The 27,627-nt window shown below is 46.6% G+C and overlaps 1 protein-coding gene across 1 annotated transcript; it reads right to left on the bottom strand.

Moving 5' to 3' along the window:
* Positions 1 to 27,243, bottom strand: LOC147009470 (uncharacterized). The gene is made up of 3 exons (XM_085861895.1): positions 27,086 to 27,243; positions 17,444 to 17,554; positions 1 to 4,569 (listed from the first exon to the last, which is right to left on the bottom strand). The coding sequence occupies exons 1-3, from the start codon at positions 27,186 to 27,188 to the stop codon at positions 3,038 to 3,040; spliced, it is 1,746 nt and encodes a 581-aa protein (XP_085718021.1). The 5' UTR covers positions 27,189 to 27,243; the 3' UTR covers positions 1 to 3,037.
* Positions 27,244 to 27,627: the final 384 nt, after the last annotated feature.

Genomic DNA, 27,627 nt, shown 5'->3' with positions numbered 1-27,627 from the left:
TATGTGCACATGAAATACTTTAATATGACACTAATTAAATCGTGCAACTCTCACACAACATGGTTATACGAGTTGATTGGGAACAGTACTCAAGAGTCTTCATTGCCCATCGTAGATGGGCCCTTCAGCCAGTGAGGTAAATGGCCACAGGGCTGCACATCCTCAATGCTGGCTCTCTGCTCAATGTGATCAAAAGCCATTCTGATTTCTCATATGCATTTTAAGATTGCTTCGAGGACTAAAATATTTTCGAAAACTGTACATTTGTATCGGCAGTCACCATTGTAAATTCTCCTGCGTGTTTCAAGATGTGCTGATTGCGTGAAGGTTTCGACAAATTTGGTAATTGTACGAGCGCTCACCATTATTACTTCTCATGTGTCATGACCTCACATGATTTTAGGAAAGGATTTTTCATAAATTGCACATTTGTATCGTCTTTCTCCCTTGTGATTTATCGTGTGCGTTTTAAGTCTAAATGATCGAGTGAAAGATTTTCTGCAGCTTGTGCATCGTTGTGGACATTCTATCATGTGATTCATCAAATGTGTTTTGAGCTCGCATGATATCATGAAGGATTTTCCACAAATTTGGCATTTCTATGGACACTCCCTGTTTGCAATATTCTTTCTCCCGATTGTAATTTTTTGTTTTGCTGTGTTTTTTGAATACATAGTCGAGAGAAGAGGGGAAACACTAACAGCAGAGCTGAAGGCCAAGACAGAGGGAGGCGGACAAACAATGGGTGTAGGGAGGAATGGGTTGCAAGAGAGGAAACATTGGGTGGAGGAGATGGATACGGAAGGGAACTCTCGAGACAGAAAGCTGGACATTTGGAAGGAGAAGGAATTGTTGTGGATTGTGGGGGGGGGGGGGGGAGGGAGGTTGAACAGGGTATAAAATATCATAGTTTTGGATTGGGGCCAATCTGAGATGGTGATTAACAGCTGTCTTAACCTGGAGGGAAGAATGAGATCGAAGAGGATGTGGAAGTCGGTTCCACAGGCAGGAAAAAAAGAGAAACGAAGGAGTGGAGGTGAGCAGTGATCCTCAATTTAGATAGTTACACCAGAAGGGAGTTGATGGTGAACCATGTGTTGCTTGCAGAAACCTGTGGAGATAAAGCACGAAAAGAGCAGAGGGTACAAGACCAGAAAGGAGGGGGGAGAAGACAGAAACCACCGACCAGTCTGCGATGACGAAGTGATTGGCCCCCATAGTCAGCTTCTTGCAGGAGATTCCAATAGTCTTAAAGGCCTTCATTTTCATGGCGTCAAGCTGAGCAAGATGTGAGGGAGGCGAGCCAGCCCAATGGGCAGAGTGGCACTCCATCAAGCTACAGAAGAAGGCCTTGTTGGTGGATAGGATTTCAGGTGTGCCAAGGAAAGGACTTTGTACAGCAGAGGATACCCAGTCAGTGGCTGGCTTTGGAGACCAACTCAAAAATGTGGTTTGCCCAAGAAAGATCATGGCTGGTAGTGAGACGCAGGAGTTTATGACTGAACCTCCTCAAGAGGATTGTTAAGACAGTAGATTGGAGGGTTTGCCAGATGGTCCTTTCGGAGAGAGGGAGAGAGGGAGGGAGAGAGGGAGGGAGGGAGAGAGGGAGGGAGGGAGAGAGGGAGGGAGAGAGGGAGGAAGCGAGAGAGGAAAGGAGGGAGAGAGGAAGAGAGGGAGAGAGAGAGTGAGGTTTGTTTGGATTGAAAGACACATTCCAAGTGTTTGACCAGCTTGTGATTTTTTTTCAAGGTCTGAAGAGAGGGAAGAGGCTACAGCCTGCCTGCCTGGAAGGTGAGGGATGTCATGGCAGAGAGTGGATCCATCAGCAAATAGACAAAGGGAATTTTCCACAGTCACTGAGATCATTTACGAAGATCAGGGATGGGAATGGGCTCAGAACACTGCTTTGGAGCACTCCAGCCTTGTCAGGAAGAAGAGATGAAAGGACTCTGTTGAGTGACACACGTTGGCTATGATAGTAGAGGAAGGCAGTAAGCAATGTGCAGAGTTGGCCATGGATGCCATAGGCAGATTGTTTGGAGAGTAAGGAAGGATGTCAAACTATCAAAAGCACGAGCTGAACTCTGGAGAGACGACCCTGATCTCTTTCTGACATCCATCCATTGTTGGCTGAGTAGAAGCAGCATGACCAGGTTGAGTGACCTTGTCTGAATACGAATTGGTCATCTGAGATGAGGTTGTTGGAGAAAATGAAGGATTGAATATCAACTGTGATGATGGATTGCATGGCCTTGCTGATAATTGGAAGTAAGCCGATTGGTTTGTCGTTAAGGGGATCAGTTTTTGTACCTCTTTCATGTAGGGCTGTGATGTTGGCGGATTTCCAAGCAGATGGAAGATGACCCAGAGAAAATGATCAGGTGAAAACGGCAAAGAGAGGATGTGCAAGAACAACAAAGCAGGTTTTTAGGACATGTGAACCGATGTTGTCCGGTCACATATCAGGGTCAGAGTTGGGAGATAAAATAACCTTCTCCACCTTCTCAGGCACAAAAGACAGAATTCAGGAGAAGTTGAGTATGACAGGGAAAGGATGGATGGGTCCCGAGAGTGATAGGTTGAGGACACAATATTTGGAAACAAACAGAATTGAGGCATTCAGCCTTCTCACGAGTGAAGTGTGGCTGTGGAGATGGCTGTGGTGCCATTTCAAGAGAGGAAAGGGATGGAAGGGGAGCCAAGGAAGGACTTTGGTACGACAGAGGTTATGATCAGAGGAAGACTTAACAAGGCGCAATCAGGTTGTAGATAAGGGAGACGAGTTTGAAAGTTTATTGTTGAGGTTGGACAGATATCATTTTCGGGTTCTCCTGAGCATGGAACCGAATAAAAACTTTTCACAGAATGTACATTTCTCTCTGGGTGTTTTCCATTGTGAATTTTAAATATCTTTTGAGGATGCACAAATGAGATTTCCACAAACTGTGCAGAGGTATGATTGTTCTCCAATGTCTGTTCCAAAATGCATTTTAAGGGTGGATGGATGAAAGAAAAACTTTTCACAAATTGTGCATTTCTACAGGCATACTCCATTGTGAATTTTCATGTGTGTTTTAAGGGTGGATGACCAATTAAAAGATTTTCCACAACTTGTGCATCCGTATGGGCGTTCACCATTGTGAATTCTGATGTGCGCTTTTAGGAGAGATGGCCGATTGAAAGATTTTCCACAATATGTGCATTTATATGGGTATTCACGATTGTGAATCATCATGTGTGTTTTCAGGGTGGATGACTGATTAAATGATTTTCCACAATTTGCGCACTTGTATGGGCGTTCTCCATTGTGAATTCTCACGTGCAATTTCAGATGAGATGGTCGATTAAAAGATTTCCCACAACTTGTACATTTGTATGGGCCTTCTCCGTTGTGAATTATCATGTGTATTTTCAAGTTGGATGAATGACTGAAGGATTTTCCACAAATTGTGCATTTGTATGGGCGTTCTCCACTGTGAATTGTCATGTGCGATTTAAGGTGAGGTGACTGATTAAAAGATTTTCCACAAATTGTGCATTTGTATGGGCGTTCACCATTGTGAATTCTCGTGTGTGTTTTAAGGGTGGATGACCAATTAAAAGATTTCCCACAACTTGTGCATCCGTATGGGCGTTCACCATTGTGAATTCTCAAGTGTGATTTTAAGAGAGATGGCCGATTGAAGGATTTCCCACAATTTGTGCATTTATATGGGCGTTCAGGATTATGAGTTATCATGTGTGTTTTCAGGGTCGATGACTGATTAAAGGATTTTGCGCAATTTGTGCATTTGTGTGGGCGTTCTCCACTGTGAATTGTCATGTGCTTTTTGAGGATGCACGATCGAGTAAAAGATTTTCCACAAACATTACATTTGTATGGGTGCTCACTATTGTGAATTGTCATGTGCGATTTAAGGGTGGATGACCGATTAAAAGGTTTTCCACAACTTGTACATTGGTACGGGCGTTCATCATTGTGAATTGTCATGTGTGATTTAAGGATGGATGACCGATTAAAAGACTTTCCACAACTTGTGCATTCATATGGGCGCTCACCACTGTGAATCATCATGTGCAATTTAAGGTGGGATGAGTGATTGAAATATTTCCCACAAACTGTACATTTGTATGGGCGCTCACCAGTGTGAATTGTCAGGTGTGTTTTCAGGATGGATGCCCGATTAAAAGATTTTCCACAATTTGGGCATTTGTATGGGCGTTCACCGTTATGAATTCTTATGTGCCTTTTTAAGTTGGATGAGTGATTGAAAGATTTTCCACAACTTGAGCATTTGTATGGGCATTCTCCACTGTGAACTCTCATGTGTATTTTTAGGCTTCCTGAGCAACTGAAAAGTTTTCCACAATTTGTACATTTGTGTTGATATTCAGCTTTCTTTCCTTTGTGAGCCTTATCAGAATTATTATGTGCAAACATTTCCTCATTCAGTTTGTCTTGTTTGTAAAAAGTCCTCTTGTTGGATTCATTTGGCGAGTCCTGTGGGCATGTGTCTGCGCCCTTCATACAAGTCGGTGCAGTCTCCCTTATAGATTCAGTTGATTCACCTGTAAATACATCACATGAATTGTAAAAAAATAAAAAATTTAAAAATCAGAAAAAAAACATCAGATTCACATTCACTGACAAATGCACTTCTTCCACTGCAGAAAAGTTTTTTAAAAAACAAAAACCTTTATCATATATATATATATATATATATATATATATATATATATATATATATATATATATATATATATATATATATATATATATATATATGAGGCGCCGTGAGGAGGAGTGATGCAAGGGACACATCGGCCATTTTGGAGTTAATGCCATTTTGCACTATTTTAACCCTTACCCTATCATCATTAAAAAATGTCGCTTACATCACTCCTCTTCGCGGGGCATCATATATATATATATATATATATATATATATATATATATATATATATATATATATATATATATATATATATATATATATTGTTACGGTGGTGGAAATTCACAGAACACCATTCAGGTTCCCCAGAGATCAGTGATTTCGATAAGTATGTGTTTCAGGTTAGATTCCCCCACCGATGTATAACGGGTCTTGTTCGTGTGCCAGGCTGTGAATCTTGAGGTAGCGTTATTCTTTTTCTATCTTTTATTTTAAACAAACAACATCTCCTCAACAACAAACTCTCCAACCACGTCACCAACAACTCTACAACCACGCCATCCCCACCACAACATCTCAACAACAAACTCTACAACCACGCCACCTCCACCACAACGCCAACAACTCTACAACCACGCCATCCCCACCACAACGCCATCAACCTCGCGACACCATCTTGCCCTCCTCAGCACAGCGGCAAAATGCCGTCGACGCAGACACACCACGCCACCATAGGAACCCCATTCCAGTGTCTGTGTACAAATCAGCCGTGAATACGGCTGATTTGCATAATCGGATAAAAACGGCCTTTGCCTTGAAGGGAACTGGCCAATCAGAGGTGAAAGGGGCGGAGCCAGCCTGGGGTGAAGGTTCAGGGGTGAAAGGGGGCAGCGCCGGTTTCGGGTGAAGAAATATAAAGCGGCTTCACCCCCCGGGGCTATAAAAAGGCACGTTGGGACGCCGAGAGAGCGTTTTTTTGCGTTTCGTTGGGGAGTTTGTTGGTCGTTCGTTGGAGAAGTGAGTCGTTGGTGGAGGGCAGCTCGTTGAAGCCCGTCGAGGAGTGCGGAACGTGGAGAGTCGGGCACGCCGCCAGGCCCTGACCAACCAAGCCCAAGAGTCGTCGAAGAGAGCGGAGCGTGGAGAGTCAGGTACGCTGCCAGGCCCCCGACCGACCAAGGCGCCATTCGAGCCACTGCCGCGTTGGCAACGGGCCAGCGAGACGGAGACACCAAGGGCCGCCGAACCGAAGACCACCGAGTTGCCACCAAGGGGCGGCCAGGTGGCCGGCCCGGCCTCTCGGAGCCTTCCGGTCATCCCGGCTCTGAATACATTAAAGGCTTACGAGCCCGTTTCTTTCCTTGGATTTTTACGTGAAAGTCTGTGGCGCCTTGTCTTCCATTAAGTAGAACTGCCATAAGTATGTGCTTGTTTAGAAATATAGAACTCGGCTGTAGGTTTTTTGCTCGTGTCTTGTCCCCATCTCCCATTGATTACATGCTTGCCCCCATCCCCCAATGAATATGTGCTTACTGAAAATAAATGTCCTCTTGTTGAATGTATTCAGCTCGTTTTGTATTTCTTCCATTGTCGTGCGTGTAAGGGATTAGTTGGCCATTGCCAGGGTCACAAAATAATCGGGCCGACGGAGCTCGGCGATACAACCGCTCGGCAACGCACGCGGAACAAGCGCGCTTAAGTAGCTCACTTCCGTATGAGTTCCGTCGAGGGTGAAGCACCCCGGTAGCTGTTTCACATGGGTACTTAGGAAGGTTGAAGTTGGCAATTAACCCTACCCCACGTGATCTACCCATTGGCGTATTTCAGTCCAAAAGAACCGGGACCCGTCGACCCTGGAATTATCCGGGCCGGCGATCTGTAATTCCGGGCGATCGAGCTGAGACGGCCCCACTGCTTCATCGAGGGTCATGCTCATGGCGACGCGCCGGCGGAACCACAAATATATATATATATATATATATATATATATATATATATATATATCATAAAAAAGACCCACCAACATGTGGGAATACCAAAAAGACCCTGTCAGGTCAGGTATGGGAGCATGCGCCAGAGCAGCGCGTCGCTGCGTCCACTTTCCGCCGGTACTCCAGGGAACTCCGTTTGGCCATCCCCCAGGCAGATGCCTGGCCCATCCCCATCTCTTTGAGATTCCGATCAACCTGCTGCAACCAGGAAGCACGTGGTCGGCCCATTGGCTTCCTCCACTCAGGAGACTCCCTCGCTGAGAGAATCTGGTGAGCAGGATCAGCATCAGGAAAATGAGCCACATGTCCATACAGCCGCAGCTGATACTCTCAGACTATGCAGGTAACAAATCTCATTTGAATCTCTCAGCAACCACTGGTTGGACACAAAGTCCGAGCAGTGACAGCCAAGGATTCTCTGAAGAGACCTGGTACCAAAGGAATTAAGTCTGTCTCAGATCCCTGGTCAGAGTCCAAGTCTGACATCCATAAAGCAAGACTGGAAGCACCAACGACCTGAACTCGGACTTTCGTCCTCCCGCACAGGTACCGGCAGCGCCACACCCCATGATCCAATGAATCCATGACTCCCCAGGCCCGACTCAGGGGTCTGTTGACCTCTGACTCACAGCCAGCAGAGACATGATTATCACTGCCAAGGAAAGTGAATCTCTCCACGACCTCAACATCCTCACCACAAACAGGCACAGACAGGACAGCATCATCTAAGATGTCATTGAAAGCCGAGATCTTAGTTTTGACCCAGGAAACCCATAAACCCAGCAGCTCAGACTCCTCATTCAGCACCTCGAGAGCCCCCAAAAGGATATTTAAAGTCTCCGCAAAGATGACTGCATCATCTGGAAAATCAAGGTCAGAGATCTTGACATTCCCAAATGATGCACCACAGCTTGATCTCTCCAACATACTCCCCAGAATCCAGTCCATACAAGTGCTGAAAAGTGTGGGGGCCAGTACACACCCCTGAAGAACTCCAGTAACAACTGGAAATAAGTCAGAGATAGTATCACCACATCTCATGGTACCAGAGTAGTTAAGTTCAGAGAGTTCAGACATCAGATTGATCGGTTTTGGTGGCACCCCACAAAGACCAATAAACCTCCAAAGGGCATCCCGATTCACTGAATCAAACGCTTCACAGAGATCAACATAAGCTGCAAGCAGCCCCTGCCAAAACTCTCGTCTGCGTTTGGTGAGGACCCGAAGAGCAAGGATACGGTCAATCGTTGACCACTTTGGGATAAAGCCTAACTGCTCTGGACACTGGTGCTCAAGCAGATGGTGGCGAACACGATCAACAATGATCTGAGCAAAGACCTTGCCCGGCACTCAGAGCAGCGTCACCTCTCGGTAGTTGTTGTAGTCTTGGCGATCACCCTTCCCTTTCCAGAGAGGGACAACGAGGCCCCTCTTCAAGTCAGTTGGGATGATGCCTGTGTTCCAGGCAGAGCACAGAACTGCATGCAATGACACGAGTGCAGCATTTCCACCAGCCTTGAGTAGTTCAGCATGGATGCCACAGATCTCTGGAGCTTTACCCAATTTCAACCGGTTCACCGCAGCATGTGTTTCCACAAACGAAGGTGGACCACAGTTGATTGGAGGGTTAGCAACAGTAATTGTAACATCCCTGACGTCCAACTCGACAGCTGATGGATCAGCCTGGTACAACCGCTCAAAGTAACCGGCCCAGCGGGCCTTCACTTCGGGCTCCTCTGTCAAGAGCCTATCACCCTCTGCTCTAACTACAGTACACCGAGGGATTGGCTTGGAGGAATTCCCCTGTAAGCAGGATGGGAATCACTTGACCACAGGTGATGCTCTACCACTTCACAGATTCCTCGCACAGGGGCCTCCTTGTCCACCCTTTGAGTACATACAGTTTTACGCCTCAGCTCCCTGAACAGCTCAGCTCTGCCATTCCGCCTGGCCCCGCGATTCTGGTCAATCTCTCCAGAGATTTTTTTTTATCATGTGATTTAGGCGGTATAAATGTGATTTGTGATTTCACATTTCTGTGATTTCATGTTCAAGTACATTTCACATTCAAGTATATATGGGCGGTATCCAGTGTCCCTTGAAAGACAAAATTCTTCTTTGCCTGATGGTGAGTTCCAAGACATCCACCGGGAACATCAAGGACGGTGGTCTTGAAGGCACTCTACAACTCTTCAGGATCTCCCAAAGCAACCAGACCCCCCAAATCTCCAATCAGTTTGATCGCAAACTCCTCAGCTACCCTCTCATCCTTGAGCTTGCCAACATACAGCCAAGGCTGGGATGGTACCATTCTCCTGGATTTAAGGTGCAACTTCAGAGTTGCTACAAAAAGCCGGTGGTCAGTATTGAGGAACTGAGCACTCCAGTAGGCCCTGCAGTTCTGGATCATCCTCCAGCAACCATCAACGAGGACATGGTCAATCTCCTTTGCCACACCACCAGCATTGGAATATCAAGTCCAGCGATAAGCTTGTCGGTGCTGAAACAATGAACCGGCCACCCTAAGTTCATGACTTCTTGCAAAGTGTAAAGTGAACTTAGTGTTATTCAGGTTCACAGTTCGAGATCCATGGGGACCAACACATGTCTCATAACCATCCCTATCAGTTCCAGTCGATGCATTGAAATCCCGCAAGACTAGAAGTGTATCTCGCCTGGGGCACTGATCAACCACAGACTCGAGCGTGGCATAGAATGCATCCTTAACGGTGAGATCACTCGCGTCAGTCGGAGCATAAACAGAGACCAGGGAAATGACACTTAAGGAGTGACGAATCCTTAGTCTCATAATACGCTCGTTGACCGGTGTTACCTCAATTATCATTGGAGTCAGCTTATTGGACACAGCTACAGCAACTCCTTGGGCATGGTAACCATCAGAGCGACCAGACCAATCATCGGTGTAACCACCCACCATGATCTCACCACGATCCCGTTTTTGAACCTCAGAGTGCTGCAATGCCGATGTTCAAATGCTTGAGTTCAGATGATAACAGAGACAGGTGATCATCCTCTCTTCGGGGTTAAGACATTCCAGGCACCCCCGACGGGACCCCTTCAGGTTAACCCAAGGAGACCGCCGTCTGGACGGTCCGATAGTGGACGACACCTCATCACCACTCCGACCCGGGAATGTTTCCCCGTGGTTTCCCTCCTGGCATCAAAGACTGGGAGTCCCGACGGCTTTGCCCCAATCCCATCATCCGCTGAGCTGCCCTGTGAAGGGAAGCTGTACAAGAGGTACTCCCACAGAGTGGGTTTTCAGATTTTTTTATGCTTCGAAAATGTTTTGTGGAATGAAGGGTTTTCCGGTGGCCGGAGTACAAATCCTGCCCCCAACCTCCGAATAAGTAACCAAACTGCAGGAGGACGTCCGCAGACACAGTTGGGCACTAGATATGGATGACCGTTGGCTCACAAGGAGCTCCTCCGCCCTTTGACCTGTGAATGGAGGGAAAAGCCAATCACCTCTCATCTAATCATCAAAACCCAGGTAGCTAGGATTATATAAATAATTCACACCTGCCACACTACTCGAGCCGAAGAAGCTGCATAAAGCAGCCCAAGAAGGCCTACAAAAGGTAAGCGCTTTGCTGTTTCGAACCCTTCCCAAAGTTCCTCCATAGCTATAAAGACATTCTCACATAGCACACACATGAGAATCCCAATGCTCCACACCCCTCAGCTGCTGGAGCAGTTTCTTCACGAATTGGCGAATCATCAGCGACAGTGCAGACAGCAATGCATACCAATGAGGCTTCCAAGCAAGTACTACATGCAAACGTCAAAAGCAGTCAATATATAAATAATGAAGAAAGACCCACCTACATCTCTCACTTGTGAATGGAGGGAATAGCCAATTCAGCTCTCATCTAATCAATTAAACCGAGGTGAGGAGACTGTTGTTCTTTGTGGATTGTGTGGTTTTACCGTGTGAGACATAATCCATGGCTGATGCTCACCATTACAGTCAGTAGGTGTGATTGGAATTTAAACGACTATGGTCATCATTGGTTCGATATGCCATCCTGATGAGGGGAAATAAGCCTGAAATCTGGATAGGGGGCTCACTTTGATGTTTAACCAATGTCGACCATAAAATCTGTCTTTTGACATGAGTGGCCAGGCCTATATATTGTTACGGGCCGGGGGGGGTCGGCCGCCAACCGACCGCTCTGAACGGAGCCGCAAGTCGAGTCGGCCCGACCGATCGCCTGGAATATAGATCGCCGCCCGGATAACTCTGAGCGACGGGTCCTTGTACAAGAACCGAAATACGCCAATCGGCAGATAACGTGGGGTAGGGTCGATTGCTAATCTTCAATTTACCTAAATACCCACGTGATCCAACTACCGGGGTATTCCAGCCTCGACGGAACTCGTACGGAACAAACCGCCGAGGTGAGCCTGTCCGTGCACGATTCCGAGCGGCGTAATCGCCGAGAACCGTCGGTCCAAATGTCTCCCTATTACGGCAAACCAACGGCTTTCTGATTCCCAACACACGAAATGTTCAGTCAATGAGGGAATGGACGCAACGAGCAGATTTACATTCACACAAGGACATTTATTATAATGAAACACGTATGCAATTAAACAAGGCAAAACACGTATGCAATTATACAAGCAACAAAAGCACGACAAAAGAACTACAACCGTCTACTTATTATGTACAGTCATTTACACTTAACAGCAGTTCCGACTTATTAGACGGGCCCACGGACACACACACACACACACACACACACACACACACACACACACACACACACACACACACACACACACACACACACACACACACACACACTAAATGGTGGCTGAGGCCTTTAATCACGAGCTCCAGCTCGGAGGACAGGTGAGCTGAAACTCAGAGCCTAACTCGAACCTCTCCACCTCATGTGGTCTTCAACTTGTCCGGTCCCGGGCTCCAGCGAGAGCGAGCTGGATCCAAATCGCCGTGAGCCCCGTTCCTTCCCGAGCTCCCGCGAATCCTCCCACGCTTCTCAACACGTGCCGGTGAGACGAGGCGCCGATCCTTCCTGTCGATGCGTCGCTTCCCCGAGGAACCAACTCCAAGAAGAGGCCGACGCGTCGCACCAAGCCGGGAAACAAAATGGAGAACGAAAAGCTCCACCAACCAAGAGGAAGAGGAAGAAGAGGAAGAAGCCTCCACTCGCAGCTCAAGCCGAACAACCGGCTCAAGTTCCTTCCAAAACAAAGCAGCAGCTGAAGCTCACTGAGCCAGCCGAAGCAAAAAGCTTCTGAAGGCCTCAAGCCAAGCAAGCCAAGCAGGACCCGATGGCCTGCTGAACGACTGCTCTCTCCGAAGCAAAAAGCTTACTCCTCCCACGGGACTCAGCACACGAACTCTGCACACGGGACTCAGAACGGGACTCTTCACAAACTCTGCCACGGGACTTCCACACGAACAAAGAAAGATCTCCTCTTTATCCTTCCCACCCCTCCCCCGCACCCGGCGTGACTCATGCCCTCGTGATCCACCCCCGCTCAACCACGGGTGGGAGTTGACGTCATGGGATGGCAGGGTTCTTCTTCCTCTTTGCAGAAGAGGGGGAGGGACGTCTCCATTGTTTCGTTCCCTAACTATTAAATTGATCCGCAGCGCATCAAATCGATCTCTGAACATTTAAACAATGAAAGGTGAGCTATCTCGGGAACATGCACTTATCGACATAGCTGACCAAGGGAACCTGTATGTTGTGTGCAATTGAATTCCAAATTCGTAACAATATATATAATATATATATATATATATATATATATATATATATATATATATATATGTACACACACACACATAAACGTACACATATCTATCTTATATATTATTTCCGAGTTTGTGGTTTCGTGTCGCGCTATCTTCGACTTTGTTCTGCGCTCGAGTAACGTGATATTCGGCTTGCATTATCTCAAAGACCATATGAGGTGCATGGTACAAAAAAAGTAAATAAAATGGTTCTGAAACAGTGAAATAGTGCCTATGTGTTGATACCATGAATCAAACTGGCCCCATCAGATGTGAACTTGCCATTCATTCTTGAAAGAACACAGTTTCCAGTAAGAGTCAGCTACTGCATGACTATAAACAAAGCACAAGGCCAAACCTTTGATGAAGTTGGGTTATATATTCCACAGCCGGTGTTCAGCCACGGTCAGCTATATGTTGCCTTCTCACGATCACGTTGGTTCTCAGACATTACGGTGCAAATTATACCAACTACAAAACAAGGGTTCCACAATGACAATGCCATAACCCAAAACATTGTGTATCAAGAAGTACTTTGAACATTGTATTCCACTTACTGCATTAAAGTAAAATTACTACTGATACTCTGCATCAGTTCCTTTCTCAAACACACCCACCCCAACATGTCGCGCAGAGCGCGGGTTATGCTAGTATATACATAATTTGAAGTTTTTGTTTGTTTGTTTGTCTGCACGAGCTAATCTCCTGAACGCTGAAAGATAGGAGGAAACCTCTGCAACAAACAATGTCGAGACAGGCCCCGGGAAGGTTATAGGCAAGGTGGCGAGGCCCCTCGGCCGGGTGTTTCGACGGTAGTTCATATTTAATGGGATTTTCGGCCCGTCCCCTCCTTCCCTTCCTTCCCTATAACATTCCCGGGGCCAGTCCTGACATTTTTTGTTTCAGAGGTGTTTTTTGTTTTCCCCGCACCAACCCCCTTAGGCTATGACTGCCGTGGCCCAATAGGGAACTGATACTGGGCTCGCATCAGAGCTATGTACAGAAGATTAAATTCATTCAAAAAGAACCCGGGCAACGCCGGGTGCAATCAGCTAGTATACGCATGTATGTATGTATATATGTATGTATATATATATATATATATATATATATATATATATATATATATATATATATATATATATATATATATATATATATATATATATATATATATATATACACACAAATACTAGCGATACCTGTGCACATGAACGGGATAGCAGTACAACATAGCTAGTAGCAGACGACAGACCGTACACGGGGAATGATAAAAATACGCATTTTGCAAAATGCAAGTGGTACTATGGAACGCCAAGACTTCCCAAACATTGTCAGCATGTCCGCTAAGGGCCACAGCAATTTCATAGGGATCGTGTGACGGCGAGCCGATTTTTTAGTGTGCAAGCTTGGTATTATAATAGTGATATATGTGTGTGTATATATATATATATATATATATATATATATATATATATATATATATATATATATATATATATATATATATATATATATATATATATATATATATATATATATATATATATATATATATATATATATATATATATATATATATATATATATATATATATATATATATATATATATATATATATATATATATATTATATATATTATATATATATATATATATATATATATATATATATATATATATATATACAGTCTGACACGGATATAAGAACACGCTCGGGAGTGAGAACGTATGTTCTTATATCCGGGTTCATCATCCACTTCACAAAACTGGCCACGGGAGGCAAGGTATGAGCACCGGGGGTTGTGTACTTCACAGGGACGGTGCTATCAACTTATTTAAATTAACGTGTTTATTCTGCTGTATTGGAAAACACACTGGTTTCCCGTGTCGCACTTTGGATTCACGGTGAAAGTTACTTTGCTTTCATGAAGGAGTCGGACAGTTTGGCTTGGACCATACTTCTGTTGCCGCTCTCCAATACTTTATCATTGAGAGAGTACAGAAGTTTTCTGGCGTCGGTGTTGGCACTGTGATCAAAATAGGCTGTGAGTGTGTCAAGCGCCTGGATGGCTTGGAGCTTCGTGGGCGGTGGCGCAACCGATTCTTCTCCCTCTTCGTCTTTGTCGTCTTCCACCTTTGCTTGGGGTAGCATTACAGTGTCGACAATCTCTTGATCAGTCATTTCTCCGTAGCACTCTGCCCCTCCATCGATGTTGACAAATGAAAGGAATTCCTGTTGTGTAATGCCCTGGACATGCAGAGCTTCTGCGACGTCTTCTTCGTTGTTGTGGTGTTCAGAATCGCGTTCTTCATCTTCGGACCGTTTCACGAAGCCAGCCTTCTTGAAGCAGTTAGCGATTGTCTGGGGCATAACCATGAAGAGGGCCCGTTTCAACATGTGCATCGCCTTCAGAACTGTGATAGTTTTGCTCACTTCTGACGCTGGTTTCTGTGGCACGCTGTCGATAGCAGCAACTTGAAGCCAAACAATTTCTCGTCGGTAGTACGCCTTCATGGTTCGGATCATGCCTTGGTCGAGAGGTTGAATCAGAGATATCATATTGGGCGGCATGAACTGGAGCTTTATGTTCATTAGCGTCACATCCGGTGGAAGACGGTGGCACGCGGCGTTGTCAGCAAACAAGACAATGTTTCTACCACTGGCGCACAACTGACAGTTGAGTTTGGTAAGAATTTGCGACCATATTGCACTCGTCATCCATGCATTAGAATTGGTGAAGTAAAGGAATGGCAGGTTATGAACATTGTTGAAACATCGCGGCTTGGCGGATTTGCCAACAATGAAGCCTCGCTTATCACTGCCATCGAGATTACAGAACAAAAGCACAGTCAGGCGGTCTTTTGGAACTTTACCTCCGGCTGGCTTGTCACCGGCACTTGTTGAAGAAACACGGGGCATGGCCTTATAAAAAAGGCCCGTTTCGTCAACATTGTAAATGTCTTTTTCTGCAGAATTCGCAAGTCGGGGAGCACATTTTTAATCCAGTTGCCTGCCGCTGCACCATCAGCTGCCGCTTTCTCGCAATGGAATTTCTTGAATGAAACGTTGTTCGCTTGCTTCCAGCGCATCAGCCAACCGTTACTAGGTTCAAACTCAACACCTAACGAAATGGCGAACGAAGCAGCCCTCTCTTTGATGATACAGTCTGTTACGACAGCATTGCTTGCATGAGCTTGATGGAACCAAGCAATTGTCGCTTCATTGACGTCTTTGTGGATGCTGTCACGGCTACGCTTTCTGTTGATGTTAGAGTTGTTGAGGACTTTGATACGGAGTGACTCCTCATCTTTGACAATTTAGCTGACGGTCGACGATCCAATGCCATACTTTTTCATGACATCGGCTTTCGTCAGAGATTTCGACTTTAAACAATCCAAAATTTCAACGTTGCCTGCCGTAACACTCAGCGTTTTTCGAGCGGACGCCATTGCGATGAAGCAAAACTACCACTTCCTCATTCGGGATTTCCGAAAAACTACTTAACTGCATAGGAAAGTGAAACTAACGCGTCCGATTAAATGACACCTATGACCGATGAAATTTGGCCGAGCATACCGTTAGGTCATGAACACAGTGAAAATGTTTTGAACGGCTCTATAATTAAACTTCAACCACCCTAAGCCATCAAACAAAGCGGCAAGGACAAGCGAAATTCACCAAGAGACCAGGGATAGTTAATAACCACAAATGGCTCAGGGGAAGGAAAAAGGAATGAAACAATTCGTAAGGGAAAATTATGCAACCAACAATAAAATCCCACCTTAACCCTGACCAATGCACACCCACGAACAAACCAAACAAATGAACGGGAGATCTTCTCGAACCAGCTGGTAAAGGCCTTCATGCACACGACAGGAGACATACATTGCGTTTCACAGGACAAAGAAGAGAGTTGTTTTGGCAAACGAGGAAGAAGAGTTCATGCAGGGATCCTGGAGGCAGTTCAATCCCAAGGCAGGGCAATTGTTTTGGGGCCAGAGAGGGAGAGTGTGAGAGAGAGAGAGAGAGAGAGAGAGAGAGAGAGAGAGAGAGAGAGAGAGAGAGAGAGAGAGAGAGAGAGAGAGAGAGACACACACACACACACACACACACACACACACACACACACACACACACACACACACACACACACACACACACACACACACACACACAGATTGTTGGCGTGGCTTGACGAAATACCATTTGCAGGAAATTTCTCCTCCAATTCCAGGAAGCCTCTCTCAGATCGCTCGAGTCTGCCTCTTTTACTCTTTCTCACATGCGCCATCCTTATGCTCTTTTTACCAATGGTGATGATCAGGCTGATGGGTGGGGCTACTCTGCCGTAACGATGTCACAAGCTCAAACAGTCGCTCCACAAGATGTCTGAGGTGAATCGGGTGCCTTGAACAGAACCCATATCAATCTCCCACTGCAAGATTGGTGTGTGCTTTAAAAGGGAGCATTGAAACAAAACAAAGGAAGGACATATAATGGGTTGGATGGAATGGTGGTTATTATTTTTTTAGACAAAACAGGATGGCACTGAAGACTAAAGTATATTACATACGCAATGCATATCTATTCCATGTACAGTTCATCACGCTTACACTAAACAAATACTAATGAATAACTAACGTTCTTCTAAGTAGTTTCACCCACAAGGGCTATTTGCTTCTCTGTCACCTCACTTTTCCATGAGCCAGCATCATGTATGAAAATGTAAAATAAATCAATATAAAGTGTGCAATTGAAGTTCAATCAGAAATGACTACAGTACAAATTGAGGATAACAGGAGCTACATTGTTGTTGATTCAAATATTTTACCGAATGATGAAGGGGATCATGGATGTTTGAGAAAATGATCAACCATCATGGTTATTTCTTCAGGCAATTAAATGATCAGGGAGGGTTATATTTTCTTAACACCAGAAATCATCATCAAGCTGTCCAAAGCAAAATGTGTAGGTAATGACAGAAACCTTCATGGGGATGGTTATTGAAGAAAGAAGCTTCAGCGGCATTTGGTTCTGGTAGATCCATGTGGACATCAATGTCGTGCTCAGTTTTCACTTCCACTTTCACAAATAAATCTGGAAACAGTAACTTTTATTAAATGCTGGCAGTCTTGTGTCATCATGCACAGCTGGTTCTGTACTCATAAAATAGCTAAATAAATATTGCATTAAAATAATTGATTCAGGGTCTTCTTTGAAGAAAGAAAATAAAACATTTACCCATGGGAATACCGTGGTGTCAAAGCGTTACATTCTGCACAAACTGCCTCAATGTTGTGAGATGCTTCTTACCTGACCACATCTCCAAAGGGAAATTCACCATCACCAAAAATCACAACCAACAAAATCGAGAAGGCAAGAAAAATGTGGAGAAGGCTAAATAGAGAATGTTTTCTCCCAAACCTGCATTTATTGGCAAATCACATACAATTGTAATTCAACATGTGACGAGTTTATTTTTTTGTCTCGAAAGTCAACCCTCATGAAAACTAAATGACAGTGTGGCAGGTTAATAGACCAACAAATGCAGAGATTGGCATGAAGAAGGCAAAGCCAAAACATGTGACCATATGATAAGGGAGTGGAAATGAGTGAAAGAGTTAGCAAGTGTACAAAAACTCAGGAGTGAGTTTGGAAAAATAATGTGTTGATGAGCAATTGTATTGAAGGACTGGACTTGCAAGATACCTTCGAAGAATGCACACGTCGTTGAACTATTCAGCCTGAGTTCACGTCTTGACCCATGTATAAAACTGCCATCCTGGTTTTTTGTGTGTGGTGAATTCATCGATGTGTGCGCCATCTGTGTCCCATCTGCAAGCATTAGTTAGTGGACATTTAGGATCCCACGTTTTTTCACGAAGAGTAGGAAAGTTAATCCCAGCACACTGAACGAATTTTTTAAAGTCCTGCTCTAACTTGCATCAGTAGCAAAGCCGGACTTCAAACAATGCTACAAACCAAGAGCCAAGTGCTGCGCACAAAGTGAATATTGAAGGACTTGGGTTCTGTGGTGTATTGGCATACGTGCGCAAGGCACAATGTGGGGAGCGTTGTGGGGGCGTGGAGGAGTGGTTTTGGAAGTCACGTGTCCGCAAGGCTTATAGGTGTTCGCGCCACGAGAGGCGTGTGTGTAATCTACAGGAATGTACATCAGGGCACGCAATAAAGCGGAGTTGCTGCTAACACTCTTGCTTCTCGTGTTCCACTGCACCTCGTACACAACAGTTGGCTGACGAGGATGGTGGAAAACGGACAGGTGCCCGTTTTCGTCGGAGACGACTTCGAATTGTTTTCAGAGCAATTGGGATGCTATTTCTACGCGAATGATGTGGTCGACGAGAGCAAACAGAAGTCGATCTTGCTCGCCTCGCTTTCGTCGGAGCATTATCGACGACTGAGTGATTTGGTGGCGTCGGACAAGCCCCGTGATGACAGGCTGTCGTTTCGGGACATTGTGCAGAAGATGAAAGCACACATGGCGCCGGAGATGTCATTACAGCTCGCTCGATACCAGTTCGATCGCCTCTCGAAAGGTGCAGAGGAGCGCGTCGCTGATTTCGTGGCGAGAGTGAAGCATTCTTCCGTGGCATGCAAGTTCACGGCAGAGGAGCGTCCAGCTCGGCTCAGAGATCGTTTTATTGCTGGTTTACAAGATGCGAAGCGACCCCTACGTCCCGGGTCGAGACCTACTGCCTGTACGGTATTTTGTGAATGGCGTACACTTTTACGCCCCGGGTCGAGTCCTGCAGCCTGGGCATAGCGATCCCGGCGGCCCGGAGCAGGAAATGCAACCAATGTTGAGCCTGTTTTCAATTGGTCCGGAGGTGACAAGACCAATAACAGTGGAGGTCGAGATGATCGGGGCACCGATCGTGGTTCGAGTTGAGACCGGAGCGGCGGTGTCGATCATAAGCGAGCGCACCGCTCGTGCACTCCCCGGTCTAGGTCTTTTCAGGTCTACCTTCGCATTGCACACGTATACCGGTGAAGCGCTACCAGCGGTTGGCAGGGCACACGTCTTGGTCACCGAGCAAGGTCAGCGGGTTGCGCTCTCGCGGTTCGTGGTGCGAGGGGAGGGGCTCGCCCTTTTGGGTCGGAGCGGGTTGGCCCGTATTCAACTCGACTGGATGGCGCCAGCCGGTGGCCTTGGACGGCCCGGCACGGGGGAGGAGGAGGAGGTTCCTGTTTCGGAGTTCGTACCTCCAGGTGCACCTGTGCCTCCTTCGGGGCAGGTGCCTCCGTTTGGGCCCGGGCCTGCCTCGAGACCCGAGGGCGAGGTTCCAGCGGCAGGAGCCGCGACGATGCAACATGGGTTTCCGTTCATTGCGTCCTGCAACTACGATATACGGTTCTGGAGCAACGGGAGCCATGCCAGCTGCGACCGGCTCTCGCTGCGCTCGTGATACAGTGCACACCCGTGTCGGTCAGGCGATTTCAACGGGGGATTGGAGTGAGCCGGTCGCATTCAAGAAGTTCGCGGAACGCGAACATCAACGGTGGCCTCCGCGACGTTTAGATGGAGACCGGCAAGCAAGTCGTCTCAACGTCATGGCAACCAAGAGGCGTACGCACGATGTGGTTCATAAATTGCTAATTGTTGTGTCTTTGATTCTCGCAGCACGAATGATTCAGCTTGGCATTGTTAAAGCAAATGCCGACAGTCCGCATGTGAGCATAATGTGTTTGGTTGAGATCGATCAATATGATGATCAATATGATCGATATGATGACCGATATGATCAATATGATGTGAAGAACTTGCGGACGTCCGTTGCGAATAAAGAGGTTTTGCTGATCTCTGGCTTTGAGGGCAGTCCGCGGTTCGCTGCCATCTCATGTGTTGGAGTTATGCTGGGGAAACGTGCTGTACGTGAAGGGAAGTTTGCATCTGCGCAGACGATGTTCTTGCTGTTTTATAACATGGCTGTGGGTGCAGTGTACACTGATCGTCCGTGTGGACGTGCATGGTTTTCTCGATTGGGTTTGATGCGCGGTTTTGGTGTGGAACGGCTGGTAATAGAGCCGCCTGATTGCCTGGTTCGAGTCAATGGGGGGGGGGGCGGTTCACTGTTCAGTGTCACCCCTCCCCTTACTCTCGCGCGGGAGCCGGGCCGTTATCTTCCCAAGGCCGCCCCACCCGCTACTCCACGCCAGCGGTGGCGCCCTCATGTCTGGCGGACTCAGCGTGTTTACCTGTTTCTGTCCGTGGGGGGGACGTGCGAGCTTATCAAACGGGCAAGGACGGGCGAGTTTGGCAAGCTTGGACAAACAGAGCTTGTCGGCCAGGGGGCGCGGGAGGTCATCTCAGCGTGTCACCGCGACCTCGCCGGTTGGCGTGTAAGCATGAGCCGCCTGGGGGCGCTTCGGCTGCGTAGTGATGCTGTACTCAAGCATGAGCCGCCTGGGGGCACTTCGGCTGCGTAGTGATGCTGTGCTCCCCAACTTGCTTCTTTATATCTTTAACACGGCCAGGATTAGTGTAGTCTGCAAACATCATTGGGTTCGTCGTGCGACTCAGTACTCGAGCACCTGTCCACTGCATTTGGGTTTCAACTCGTTCGCGCTGACGCGATATATGTGTGATGGAGATAGAGGGATGAATGATGTGCCAGGTTAATACAGCGGCATTGGGGTTGCAGGTTGTGCAGATGAAGCACGTTTTCTTTTGTGCCGTCTCATCTGGGTTTGCTTCACGGCCACATGATTAATGCCATTTTTGGCTCTGGTTGCTTTCTGTGTTGTGGTGCCTATGATTTTGGATTAATGCCGTTTTGTTCCGCTTTGTTTTTTTTTTATGCCGTAGTTTACTTTGCCGATTTTGCTTATCATTATAATGGTCATTTTATACTCATGTTTTTAGGAGGGAGGAATGTGGTGTATTGGCATACATACGCAAGGCACAATGCGGGGAGCGTTGTGGGGGCGTGGAGGAGTGGTTTTGGTAGTCACGTGTCCGCAAGGCTTATAGGTGTTCGCGCCACGAGAGGCGTGTGTGTAGTCTACAGGAATGTACATCAGGACGCGCAATAAAGCGGAGTTGCTGCTAACACTCTTGCTTCTCGTGTTCCACTGCACCTCGTACACAACAGGTTCCTCCAAAGAACAGCGCTTCCAAAAGTGGGGTCCATGGAGCTCCATGGGTCTCCATGGAGGGATTTACAGGGGTCCACAAAAAAAGTTAGAAGGAAAAAGTATGATAAAACAAATATAATAAACCTCCTTACTTCTCCAGCTATAACAGGGTGATTCATGGTAGACTTCAAGAGACCCAAATCATGCGCAGTTAAAATTCCCTAGGTCTCATCATGTCTGGTTTGTCATGCCTCTTATTGGATGGAGTCCAAACAAGCTTTTGAGTGATCAAGAGCTGTGATTGTCTCTTGATGACATTACACCACCCACCTGGAAGAATAACTTGATAATTTGCTGGCAGCTGAAAGGGGCATGGCTTGGTAAGAGTATCTCGCTTGCTCCACATATGAAAGGTGTGTGTTTGCTCGTGGTTTGCATAAGAATGCTGAGAAAGTTCATTTATAATGTAAGTTTGCATTTATGAATATTATCAATAAGTCTGTCGACATCTTATGCAGGGATGGCCTGAACACTCTTTCGCTCAATACAACATAAATCCTAAAAAATAAAAAATAAATATACCAATATAAAACTTGTAAACCTATAAATTACCTTACAGTCGTCTGTGGAGAATTTCTCATCCAATAACATCTATCCATAATTCGAGGTGTGTGTGTGTTTGTTTGTTTGTTTGTTTGTTTGTTTGTTTGTTTGTTTGTTTGTGTGAGTGAGTGAGTGAGTGAGTGAGTGAGTGAGTGAGTGAGTGAGTGAGTGAGTGAGTGAGTGAGTGAGTGAGTGAGTGAGTGAGTGAGTGAGTGAGTGAGTGAGTGAGTGAGTGAGTGAGTGAGAGAGTGAGAGAGAGAGAGAGAGAGAGAGAGAGAGAGAGAGAGAGAGAGAGAGAGAGAGAGAGAGAGAGAGAGAGAGAGAGAGAGAGAGAGAGAGAGACCGCTGTTTCTCGAGAACCACTGGTCCGATCTAGTTGAAACCTGCCAGGTATATTGCTGGGGACCTGGGATGTGCCTTTTCAAGGTTTGATATTAATCGGACAAGTGGTTCCCAAGTTATGGCCATTTATTTACCAACCAATGAAAGGACACGTTGCTGCATAGGCGTGGCTGCGTAAGCGGTGCGCAGCCGGTCGACGATGACGTCACATGCCGTGCCGGACGATGGGGAAAGGCGCCTTAGTTATCGTGGCGTTGGAGTGGCAATGGTCAATGGCAGCGAATATCATGGCAAGCAAAGACAGGGAGGTAAACTTCATTTTAATTTTAATTAACTATGTGTGTGGAAGTATCACAGCAGTTGTTACTTCAATGCAAGCGATAATTCGTGGAATGCATGTGAACATTCCGTACGGGCACGCACCACTTCAGGATGGTGATGACTTAATGTATTCTAATAATTTCTCGATTTCTTATGCGCATTTATAGATAAACACAATGCCCCAATCCAGTCGTCGTTTACGAGAGCGAAGGAATGGCCTGTGTGGTTGTTGTTTCTGGCTTGTGGTTTGAAAGTTTTTTTTGGGGGGGGTGGGGGTTGCACGTACGGCCACGCACATGCGGGCACGCGAGAGTGAAGGAACAGCCTTGTGTGGTTGTTGTTTCTGGCTCGCGGTTTGAATTTTTTTATTTTTGCATGTACAGCCATGCATGTACGGGCACGTACTCGTTCATTAAACTTTGAGACATCATCGCTGAACAGGAAAAATGGGAGACCCAAAAGTGCTTATCTGTCATTCTTCTTCTTAGTATTATCATTTTTACGAGCATATACAACCCGTCGCTTCGCTGACGGGAATACGAGGGGTGGGGGGGGAGGGAAGAGGAAGAGTGGAAGGAGGGATGGAAGGGGAGGGAGAGAGAGGGATAGGGACGGGAGAGAGAGAGGGATAGGGACGGGAGAGAGAGAGGGATAGGGACGGGAGAGAGAGAGGGATAGGGACGGGAGAGAGAGAGGGATAGGGACGGGAGAGAGAGAGGGATAGGGACGGGAGAGAGAGAGGGATAGGGACGGGAGAGAGAGAGGGATAGGGACGGGAGAGAGAGAGGGATAGGGACGGGAGAGAGAGAGGGATAGGGACGGGAGAGAGAGAGGGATAGGGGCCGGAGAGAGAGAGGGATAGGGGCGGGAGAGAGAGAGGGATAGGGGCGGGAGAGAGAGAGGGATAGGGGCGGGAGAGAGAGAGGGATAGGGGCGGGAGAGAGAGAGGGGGATAGGGGCGGGAGAGAGGAGGGACAGGGGTGGGAGAGAGAGAGAGGGAAGGGGTGGGAGAGAGAGGGAAGGGGTGGGAGAGAGAGGGAAGGGGTGGGAGAGAGAGGGAAGGGGTGGGAGAGGCAGAAGGGTGAGAGAGGGAGTGGAGAGTGAGGGGAGGGGGGAGTGAAGGAGGAGGGATTCCAGCAGATGTGACGCCCAGCTGAACATCCATCCAAGAGACGGCACACACATTGATGAATCATCCTGCCTGTGAAACACTGGGATGTCAGTTTATAGCTGAGTCGGGAAATGAACCAAGCAAGACAGCTAAGAGCGAGCATGCGTACTTCTCGGCTATCCTGCCATTATCTGACAATTCATTGCTTTATGAAGACTGAATTGATCCGAGCAGCAGTTCTGACTGGAAAAAACAATTTTTTTCAAAAAGAAAGCAGCCCCCCCACCTCCCCTGGCGATCCCGGACCAACCATTGGACCTTTCCACCTATTTATTGAGATGTTGTAATAATTTTCGGCAACTCCGAAAAGTACCTAAGGGTACTCGTATCCCTGTCGCCGATGCTCTTAGCAAATTTCTACGTGACGTTGTCCTCGAGGACCAGGCCCTCGAGAAACACTACATGCACCCCCTTGGCCTGGTATCACCTTGTTTTTTGTTACTTTGGCCTTAGAGCACCCGATAGAGGCTGTTGAGTAACTACAGTACAATAATCACCGGGACACTCCTCCGATGTCTCGTTGACTTCTCAAATCAAGTGTCAGGTGGTCGACGTTTTGGCAATGGATATCTTGCCACCACTTCCAGTTGTGCTTTCGGCAACTCCACAATTAACCCTCATAAAGCTGATAACTCTCAACTCATCAACAGAAGGTTGACAGCAAAATTTTCTGATATGGATATTAAGGGGGCTATCAGAGAGTTGGCGTCCTGTTAGGGGCATGCCCCACAATCAGCCAAAATGGCTGAAGCCCTCAAAGCCAAACACCCGGCTGCCCCGCCTGGCCTCAACCGACTGGCCGCACCCATTAGTGACAAGTCACATTAGTCACATTTATTACATGAGTCACATTAGTCACCACACCGAATTAGTCATTCCGGTAGTTCTTTCTGAGCATTTCGTCCGAATCGCGGTAAACCTTTTTCCATCTGGGTCAGCTGCGGGTCCCAATGGGCTCAGACTGGGAGACCTTCAGGCTCGCTTGGGCAAGAAATCTGCCGATGCGGAGGCCCTCTTACTCTCTTCTCTTACCCTGTTCATTAACATGGTCCTGTCCGGAGAGGTTTCTGAAGCCGTGTGTCCAATGATTTTTTCAGCACAAATTTATTTGCTCGAATCAAAAAGGACGGTGGTCTTCGCCCGATCGCTGTGGGCAATACTTTGCACCGTCTCGCGCCCAAAGCCGGAGTCCGATCTTTTTTTGAAGATCTCGGGGCTGAGCTATGTCCTGTTGAGTTGGGATATTGAACTAAAGGTGGGTGTGAAGCGGCTGTTCACGCTGCCACATTATATTTGACAAATCCGCCTCCTAATCACGTCTTTCTTAAGATCGATATGCATAACGCATTTAAGTGCTTGAGGCATGACATTTTTTTTTGTCTGAAGTACGAAGACGCACTCCCAGCATCTATTCAGGCCTTCTGATTTGTTCTATGGAAACGAGGCCATTTATTCAGCAACTGCCATACAACAGGGTGACCCCTTTGGGCCAGGTCTTTTTTCCCTCGGCATCAACCCAATAGCCAGGGGGGGGGGGTTCAGTCACAGCTCAATATATGGTACCTTGATGACACATCGTTTTGGGATGAACCCGTGAAAGTTCTGGCTGACCTCCAGAATGTCATTGCCCTGTTGACCGACATTAGCCTCAAGATCAATGGTGGCAAGTGCAAGCTGACCATCCTCAACCATGCATCTATGGATGAGTGTCAACTTACTGAAGCCATATTTAAGGCAGTGTTCCCTGATATTAAGATTGTCTTGATCAATGACTGTACTCTTCTTGGTCCTCTGATCTCCCCGATGCCTTAGCCCAAAACTATTATTGAGAAGCACAATGACTTGATCTGAATGGCAGGCTGTCTGGAGCAAATTGATGCAAACAAATGCACAAGAAGCATTTGTGCTGCTCAAAAACTGTTTTGCCCTGCCCAAGCTCCAGTATATCTTGCGTGCATCCCCTTCCTACCTGAATGGTGCACAGCTAGGATCTTTTGACCACACCATTTGCGAAACAGTTAGTAACATCCGTTAGTAAAATCTCTAATGTTGCTTTCAACGATTCTGCTTGATTCCAGTCATGCTCCCAGTGATCTATGATGGCTGAGCCAAGAAACATGGGACGCTGAGGTGGCAAGAATGTCACTTGTCAGCCTGATGAACAGGGCGGATCAGGTCACTAGAGCCCGTCTTTTGGCCGCACCTTAGGAAAGTGGGATATGGCTTCATGCAGTCCCTGTTCCCACTTTGGGAACACAGCTTGACTCTGAACTGGTGCCCCTGCCTCACAACTTGTTCAGCTGTACGCTGTGGAAGCCAAGGCCTCAAGAAAATTGGAATCTCCCACAATGAAGCAGAGTCGATGGGTCAACCATGTTCACATCACAGACAGGTTGGTGGTGTTCCATTCTTATCCTGCACCCTTTCTGGTCTAATCTTTCCATGCTCTGCCCCTTCCCTTCCAACCCCCCCCCCCACACCCCCCAACCAAGATTTATACAGGGAACACATGCACCAGCAAGCCCTTTTTGGTTACTCTTCCAAAATCCCGAATCACTGGTCACTTCCACTCTTTCATTCCTCTTACTTTTCTTTAACCTCCTGTGGAACCAACTTCCACATTCTCTTCACCCTCATTCTTCCCTCCAGGTTCTCAAGACAGCTGTTTACCACCATCTCAGATCATCCCCCCATCCAACCATGATATTTTCTGCACCAAATCACTCAATTCCAAATCACTCCCTTTTTCCAGGTCACTGTGACTTTTACTCCTCTCTCTCACCTCTTTTTATTTGTTGGTTGGTTGGTTTGTTACTTTTGTGTTTCATCCTCACTTTCCCATTCTTCTTCTTCCTGGTTTCCTTCAACTTGAGAGCAGTTCACCCCCCATGTGACCTTCTCCCCTCCTTCATCTCATTGTCAAATCGACTCTATTGTTGTTGTTGTTTCCCCCTTTACATTTTATTATCTTCCGTTATGCTGTAGGACTTCCACGAGCCTCTATCATGAATCCAAAAAAATGATAACAAACAAAAAAAAAAACTCAGCAATAAACAATCACAGATCCCATCAGAAGTGATGCAGATCACACTCACCATTTAGCTGCTTGCTTTGCTCCTCTTCCAGACCAAAGGAGTTCACATCCTCTATTTTTATCTGCAGAATCTCAGAAGATCCTTCCAGCTCCTCAACCTTCATTTCACACCCGGGCACCGTCGGCTGTTCCAATTCCGGCTGCACACGAAAGGAATCCTTCCATCAGCCAACTTGTGCGTACATGGTGGGTGATCCTTTCGAGAGGCAATAAATATACCACTCTTCCTGATGTTTGTGCCACCCTGAATACATTGATCTTATATACGACCTCCATTTGAAGTACCTCTGTACTTGAGACCTTACCCTCTGGCCAAATCAGTTACTGAATCATAAACTTTCACCACGCACATACACGCATCCTATCACACCCCCAAAAATCAATTGTACATGTTGTAGGTTCTTAAGACAAGACCGCAATTGTATTACATGTTGATGTAAATTTTGATTTGGCCACGTATACATATGTCATACAAAAATTTAGATCTTGACATAAAATCAGAGCCTGTTCAGCAATTTCAGGATGAAGACATTAAATGGTGAG

Source organism: Eptatretus burgeri, chromosome 17 (genome assembly GCF_056783735.1).
Source record: "Eptatretus burgeri isolate ZD-2024b chromosome 17, Ebu_testis_v1, whole genome shotgun sequence".
NCBI classification, from domain to species: domain Eukaryota; kingdom Metazoa; phylum Chordata; class Myxini; order Myxiniformes; family Myxinidae; genus Eptatretus; species Eptatretus burgeri.
Note: the sequence above shows the minus strand (reverse complement) of the source record. Positions and strands in the feature narration are given on the sequence as shown.

Excerpts from the sequence above, each read along its gene's own strand:
- LOC147009470 (XM_085861895.1), bottom strand. The coding sequence starts at position 27,188 with ATGAAGGTTGAGGAGCTGGAAGGATCTTCTGAGATTCTGCAGATAAAA. Across the intron at positions 17,555-27,085 it reads GCAAAGCAAGCAGCTAAATG|ATTTATTTGTGAAAGTGGAA; the intron begins GTGAGTGTGATC and ends TACTGTTTCCAG. Across the intron at positions 4,570-17,443 it reads CAATAACCATCCCCATGAAG|GTGAATCAACTGAATCTATA; the intron begins GTTTCTGTCATT and ends ATGTATTTACAG.